At 43.1% G+C, this 7,742-nt stretch overlaps 1 protein-coding gene across 1 annotated transcript; it reads left to right on the forward strand.

Annotated features, from left to right (window-relative positions):
* Nucleotides 1-587: 587 nt before the first annotated feature.
* LOC113118738 (transaldolase-like) lies at nucleotides 588-7,742 on the forward strand. The gene is made up of 8 exons (XM_026288148.1): nucleotides 588-765; nucleotides 5,075-5,198; nucleotides 5,275-5,382; nucleotides 5,698-5,829; nucleotides 6,011-6,186; nucleotides 6,658-6,855; nucleotides 6,930-7,075; nucleotides 7,354-7,742. Exons 1-8 carry the CDS (start codon nucleotides 669-671, stop codon nucleotides 7,384-7,386), a joined length of 1,014 nt encoding a protein of 337 aa, XP_026143933.1. The 5' UTR covers nucleotides 588-668; the 3' UTR covers nucleotides 7,387-7,742.

Below are 7,742 nucleotides of genomic sequence, written 5' to 3' on the forward strand. Positions count from 1 at the left end.
TTATTCCATTGGTTGTCAAAATATCTGCCTGTTCCTGTTTTAAAGAAAGAAAATGTTTTATATGGTTTTATTGCCAAAGATAACTATCACAATATGTTAATCAACTCCATAGTAATACTTGGAAAATTCTTCATACGTAAGAACAGATTTATAAAATCCATAAACTGTGACTACTGTTATACTGTTACTTTTCATCTCTGAAACACATGAAAGGAAAGAATGCTGTGAAACTCTGTACAACGATAGATGATCTCGAAATGCTAAAAAAATCCCTAGCTCTCTCCCGTTTTTTTTTTTCCTCACTATGTTAATCTATCTCTATCTCTTGTAATTGTCTCGCTTCTCTTAAGCCTATTTTGTGTTTGACTCTATCCGCAAGCATTCTTAAACTGTAAGGTTCAAATGGTTATGTTTATAATTGTTATGACTGTACTGGAAAGATTTCAATAAATAAAATAAAAAAAAAAAATGTGCTGGATGTGAGGTGTGTGCCTCAATCCCTCCGTCATTGGGTGTGACGCGATGACGTCACGTGCAGTGGCTCCGCCCTCACGCAGGCGCGCGCTCCCGCTCTCTCTCTCTCTCTCTCTCTCTCTCTCTCTCTCTCTCGGTACTGCTGACGGTTGCGTCTCCGTGTGCAGTTATAAAAGCTCGGTTTTCTCGGGATCATGTCTGTGTCACCGGACAAACGGCGAAAGATGGAGTCTGCGCTGGAGCAGATCAAGAAACACACGGTGGTGGTTGCAGACACGGGCGACTTTAACGGTACATTTCTTATAGATATTTCCGGTAATGTTAGCGGAGTCCCTTTAAAGGGAACTTCAGAGCGGTTTATATTTACACGTTTATAACTGACAGCCGCAATCATGGACTCTCTGTAAAGAAAACTCTCATACTTTTTTCCTAAAATGAACGCATGGACGTTATTTGGTTAATGATTGCTGCAGTTAACCCTCAGTGAGGAACTGCTGTTTTCACAATAGAGTGCCTTCTATACTCACGGTATGAAGGGCAGATATATATATATGTTTAAAGCGTGATTTGAATGGGAGCCTAGAAACGTGTCGTGTTGAGTTAACTAGATCGGAGTGAAACACGTGATCTCGGTCATTGGTTTAATCTGACCTAAAAAACAAAATACAGCATGGGACCCGGAAGCGAAGTTTCATTGGACGATCACGGCTCATCTCATGAATATTAAGCGTTTTAAAGATGCAGTCAATCTGATTGGTCGATAGGCAGCTCGACTAATAACTGAATGCTTTGCTAATTAATATTAATCATCTTACGTGCATTGTGCTGCAGTGCGTGCGTCGGTTTAATAATTTAATTATTTAATATTTCTGAATTTGGCTGATTACTTGGAACAGGAAGTTCTGATAGCACGGATTGTGTTTCCTCTGAGAATGCGGATACACATGAATGATGGAATCAGATCTTACTGAAACACGAGAATAGTTCATCTTCTAATAAATGTATTGGTTTCTTAATGCACAAAATGACCAACTCAATCACTAATGTTGATGCAAAGCCTAATCTTGATTTACACATTAATTTTGTACAAAAGTATTTAGATTCTCTCTGATTGTAGTCTGCATGTAGAGCAGAGTTTGTAAGCTGATCTTGACAGTAATGTCTGTGTAAGTCTGTCCGGGACACAGAAATGAGCGTGGGATCAAATCCAGAATTTCTTGTTGTATGAACAACTGTAACTTACATCAGATTGAATTGCCCAAGACTGTCTTGTGAAAGTGTGCCGTGCTGTCAGTGATTTCAGTGTTTGTTACACAAGCAGCAGAGCTGGATGAAACTCCTCTGTGTGTTTCTGCTTTGTCATGATGATGAGGCTGTCGATCCGCTGACTCGTTCCTGAACTGTGTGTGTGTGTGTGTATACAGCTAGTGATTGGATGAATGCTCCTGAACACTGTATGTGTGTGTGTGTGTGTGTGTGTACAGCCAGTGTTTGGATGAATGCTCCTGAACAGTGTGTGTGTGTGTGTGTGTATACAGCTAGTGATTGGATGAATGCTCCTGAACACTGTATGTGTGTGTGTGTGTGTGTGTGTACAGCTAGTGTTTGGATGAATGCTTCTGAACACTGCTGTACAAGTCCTTCTCAAAAATTTGCATATTGTGATAAAAGTTCATTATTTTCTGTAATGTAATGCTAAAAATTTAACTTTCATATATTTTAGATTCATTGCACACCAACTGAAATATTTCAGGTCTTTTATTGTTTTAATACTGATGATTTTGGCATACAGCTCATGAAAACCCCAAATTCCTATCTCAAAAAATTAGCATATTTCATCCGACCAATAAAAGAAAAGTGTTTTTAATACAAAGTCAGCCTTCAAATAATTATGTTCAGTTATGCACTCAATACTTGGTCGGGAATCCTTTTGCAGAAATGACTGCTTCAGTGCGGCGTGGCATGGAGGCAATCAGCCTGTGGCACTGCTGAGGTGTTCTGGAGGCCCAGGATGCTTCGATAGCAGCCTTCAGCTCATCCAGAGTTTTGGGTCTTGCGTCTCTCAACTTTCTCTTCACAATATCCCACAGATTCTCTATGGGGCTCAGGTCAGGAGAGCACAGTAATACCATGGTCAGTAAACCATTTACCAGTGGTTTTGGCACTGTGAGCAGGTGCCAGGTCGTGCTGAAAAACTAAATCTTCATCTCCATAAAGCTTTTCAGCAGATGGAGGCATGAAGTGCTCCAAAATCTCCTGATAACTAGCTGCATTGACCCTGGCCTTGATAAAACACAGTGGACCAACACCAGCAGCTGACATGGCACCCCAGACCATCACTGACTGTGGATACTTGACACTGGACTTCAGGCATTTTGGCATTTCCTTCTCCCCAGTCTTCCTCCACACTCTGGCACCTTGATTTCCAAATGACATGCTAAATTTGTACAAAAGTCCAGTGCTGCTTCTCTGTAGCCCAGGTTAGGCACTTCTGCCGCTGTTTCTGGTTCAAAAGTGGCTTGACCTGGGGAATGCGGCACCTGTAGCCCATTTCCTGCACACGCCTGTGCACGGTGGCTCTGGATGTTTCTACTCCAGACTCAGTCCACTGTTTCCGCAGGTCCCCCAAGGTCTGGAATCAGTCCTTCTCCACAATCTTCCTCAGGGTCCGGTCACCTCTTCTCGTTGTGCAGCGTTTTTTGCCACACTTCTTCCTTCCCACAGACTTCCCACTGAGGTGCCTTGATACAGCACTCTGGGAACAGCCTATTCGTTCAGAAATGTCTTTCTGTGTCTTACCCTCTCGCTTGAGGGGGTCAATGATGGCCTTCTGGACAGCAGTCAGGTCAGTCTTACCCATGATTGCGGTTTTGAGTAATGAAACAGGCTGGGAGTTTTTAAAAGCCTCAGGTGTTTAGAGTTAATTAGTTGATTCAGATGATTAGGTTAATAGCTCGTTTAGAGAACCTTTTCATGATATGCTAATTTTTTGAGATAGGAATTTTGGGTTTTCATGAGCTGTATGCCAAAATCATCAGTATTAAAACAATAAAAGACCTGAAATATTTCAGTTGGTGTGCAATGAGTCTAAAATATATGAAAGGTTAATTTTTATCATTACATTATGGAAAATAATGAACTTTATCACAATATGCAAATTTTTTGAGAAGGACCTGTATATATATATATATATATGCATGTGTTCTTTTGTTTTTCAGCTGATGAATGATAAAGCCTGCCAATAAGAATACATGTGGCAGACCGAAAACTGTTTTGATTTGGCATGTAAATATGCATCTTTGGCTGAGACTCCCTCTGAGTTCAAACAAACCAATATCCCGGAGTAATGCATGTACTCAAACAGTACACTGACCTAACTGCTGTGAAGATGAACACCGAACCGAGCCAGATAACGAACAATAGACTGACTCGTTCATGAGTCAAGAACCGGTTGCATCGGTGTTCGGATCACCAGTAGTTCTTTCGGACAGTTCGATTCAATAAACGGTTCACCGGTTCTTTTGCGCTCGATGTAATGTCGTCATTTGTGATGATTGCCCTTGATTCAAGCCTTCGGTTTAGCCGCACCCATAACACTAGCACAGAATCCGTTCAGTTCAGATGCTCTGTGTGTCGGTCTGCTTCACGATGAATCACACATGCGCAGCATCATCAGCTCCTCGGTTCTCGAATCGGACGCGTCTGACAGAAACTGTTATTGATCGGCTATTATTCAATAACTGTATATTATGATTTATGTATCGTGTTGAACCAGAAGTCTTGTTCCAGGCAGAATAGCAGTAAGATTTCATGTCAAATATATTGTTGACCGTCCTGATTACCTGTTAGCCACTTCTTTAAGTTAATTTTAAAAGAAGCGTACGTTCTAAAATTCCTAATGTGAATTGGAATAAGGTTCCATTCACGAACACTGACTTCTCCACCACAGAAAATTCAGACAACCTCCAGTGGTCAATAACGCAATAAAATACTATAGTAAAGTTTTTTTCACTTCTCGAAGTATGGTGACCGTGTCCTGCTGTCTAACCACAGAAACGGCAGATCTTGAGCATCTCTACTCTCTCTGCGCTCTTCTCAGGTGTGCACCGGTCAGACACAGGATCATTAATACTGCGCTCCATCTCTGTTTTCCTCGGAGCGCTCCATCTTCAGCCGTGCAGCATAGACCAGACACATCTCCCAAGCTTTTATTCACATCCCAGTGTTCTCCGAACAGAAAGATACATGAACATTCACACCTCAAAAGTGGAGTAGAAATCAGTGTCACTCAAGTCGTCTTGGTTTATACTGATCTGATGATTACTTTAAGATCATTTAATCAAATGACTGTTATTTCTACTGTGTTGAGCACTGCTTGGGGAAATCTAGATGAACATGATCTGTGACCTGAGCATCCTTTCTGAGGACATTACGTGGAACATTTCCATCATACTCCAGATGTTCTGCTCACTATACTGTTCTTCCATTGTCTGCAGACTGGAGATCTGATGCTAGTAACAAACACCTAACTTCTCTGATCCACATCTCATCTGTTGAGATTGCACTCGCTGTAATCTTCCTCGTTTTCTCTTCTCCGCAGCTATTGAAGAGTACAAGCCTCAGGATGCCACCACCAATCCTTCTCTGATTCTGGCTGCAGCGAAGATGTCCATCTACCAGCCTCTCGTGGAGCAGGCCATCAAATACGGCATCGCTAACGGCGGGTGAGAGCCCGGAGGACACGGATCTGATCTCTGTCAGTTCCTCACAGGTCTAATGTGTGTCTCTCTGTGATCGCAGGAGTGAGGAGGAGCAGGTGACCAATGCCATGGACAAGCTGTTTGTGAACTTCGGTTTGGAGATCTTAAAGAAGGTTCCTGGCCGGGTCTCCACTGAAGTCGATGCCAGGTAAGAGTCTCCATGATCTGCTCTTGTGAAGTCAAACCTCACCCTGCCAGAATAATTATTCTACATATTTCAGCAGGGCAAGTGGAGTTATTAATATTAATTATGACATTGTTAAATTAGATAACGTACATAACAGATCCCATGAGTGCAACTGATGATGCTTTAAAGTGAATCTTGATTGATCAAGAATATTCCATTCACAAATAAGTGCTCTTTCCTCACTTCCTCTTCCTGAAGAGATGGAGCGGAGGCAGTGAGAGCAGGTCTAGTGTCTGGTGACCGAGGTGTGTGTGTGTGTGTGTGTGTGTGACCCAGGCTGTCGTTCGATAAGGAGGCGATGGTGTCTCGTGCTCGGAGGCTCATCTCTCTCTATGAGGAGGCAGGAGTCAGTAAGGAGCGCATCCTCATCAAACTCTCCTCCACGTGGGAGGGCATTCAGGCCGGACAGTGAGTGTGTATTAAGATTATAAGATGATGTTTGTGTGTCACACATCTTCAGGTGTTGCTTCTGTCTGCCGTCATGACCACAAACACCATGTGAAGCTGACTGCTTCATATACAGCTGTGTTAATAAACGGAGCGAGAGCTGCTCTGCTGACGTGTGTGTGTGTGTGTGTGTGTTTGTCAGGGAGCTGGAGGAGAAGGACGGGATCCACTGCAACATGACTCTGCTGTTCTCCTTCGCTCAGGCTGTTGCGTGTGCCGAGGCTCACGTCACCCTCATCTCGCCCTTCGTGGGGCGTATCCTGGACTGGTACAAAGAAAACACCGACCGCAAAAACTACGAGCCCCATGAAGATCCAGGCATGTTCTCTGATAACTGAACTTTTCTTGTTAGATCTGAGAGAATCGTTATGCATCTTGTACTGTGAAGCGTCTCGAGTAATCCCGATATCACACGCAAGGCGTATCATTGTGTGCTCGCCTGCTCCGGTTCAAGGCAGCAGTCCAGATCAGTCAATCTAACCTCCATACAGGCAAAGTGTTCAACAAAGTGACTGCAGAGAGTTGACTAATCGAGGACTGAACACCTCTGCTCCACGATTGGTTTTTATGCAGTTGCACTGTTTTTGTCAAGTCTGCTTTATTGTCAGTTCTTCCACATGTACAGAACATTCATACAGAGAAATAGAGAGAAAACACTAACAGTAGAACATTACAGATCAAATATAAAATACAACTATACAAAAAAAAAAAAAAATGTAGTTTGTACCAGACCATATCCGTCTTTCACTGGTCAGTCAGCGTCTGTCTCTGTCCCGGTCTTTCTCTCAGGTGTGCAGAGTGTCACCAAGATCTACAACTACTACAAGAAGTTCAACTACAGGACGGTGGTGATGGGCGCCTCCTTCAGGAACACAGGGGAAGTGAAGGCTCTGGCCGGCTGTGATCTGCTCACCATCTCCCCGGGGCTGCTGGGAGAGCTCAGTCAGGACCACAGCGCGGTGACCTGTTCCCTCACGCCGCAGGGAGGTGAGCATCAGCTGACACGTGTCCCTCACGCTGAACCGCCCGCTTCAGATCATTTAAACTCCTCTCTCTTTCAGCGAAGCAGTGCGATCTGGAGCAGGTGCACCTGGATGAGAAGAGCTTCCGCTGGCTACACAACGAGGACCGCATGGCCGTGGAGAAACTCTCTGATGGGATACGCAAATTTGCAGCTGACGCCATCAAACTCGAGACCATGATCAAGGTACAAAAACACATTTTTTTTTATTTCTTATTAGATTTTTTTGTGATCACATTTGCAGAATGCAGAAGTGTAATCTAAACGCTTCTTTAACTGAAGGCAGTCTGATTGGTGATTTTTAAAGCTCCTTGACGAGGCTCAGTAATAAAAACTGTAGTATTATAGCACAGTTAAACACATTGGGTTAGCCCATCATCGTATATTGTCTTGTTTGCACTTGGTTTATGGTGATGTGCATGTGCAGTTTGGTTTTATTTTATTCTATTCCTCTTGTGTTTCAGGAAAGGATGTTTAACGTGAAGAACGGCCAGTAGTGAAGCAGAGAGACTCGTTCGAGGACCAAACCCTTCTCTCCCGCTACTCTCTCTGAGCAGAAGATGTGTCTGACTGCAGTCTTAAAGAAAACAGTGTGCTGCGTTTATAAGCCACTCATTTTAACAGGAAACTGATCCTTTGACCTTTAATGGAGTGCTCAGATTAAACTAGAAACCCAGACTAACTCTCAGCAGACCAACAGACTTTGTGCTTTTACTGTAGCTTTAATAGTTTGTAATCCATTTCTCCTAAATTGTCATGAGAAGTGCATCAGTGTTGTCCATCCAGCCACCCACGTTTTGATGATGAGATGATTGATCTTGTATCTATCATTAAAATCATATTTTTCATTCCA

The sequence above is a fragment of the Carassius auratus genome, chromosome 18 (assembly GCF_003368295.1).
Source record: "Carassius auratus strain Wakin chromosome 18, ASM336829v1, whole genome shotgun sequence".
Lineage (NCBI taxonomy): Eukaryota > Metazoa > Chordata > Actinopteri > Cypriniformes > Cyprinidae > Carassius > Carassius auratus.

Bases quoted from the DNA above. Each gene is read 5' to 3' on its own strand.
- LOC113118738 (XM_026288148.1), top strand. From the start codon at position 669: ATGTCTGTGTCACCGGACAAACGGCGAAAGATGGAGTCTGCGCTGGAG. The intron at 5,830-6,010 runs GTGAGTGTGTAT...TGTGTTTGTCAG, and splicing joins GAGGGCATTCAGGCCGGACA to GGAGCTGGAGGAGAAGGACG. The intron at 6,856-6,929 runs GTGAGCATCAGC...TCTCTCTTTCAG, and splicing joins TTCCCTCACGCCGCAGGGAG to CGAAGCAGTGCGATCTGGAG.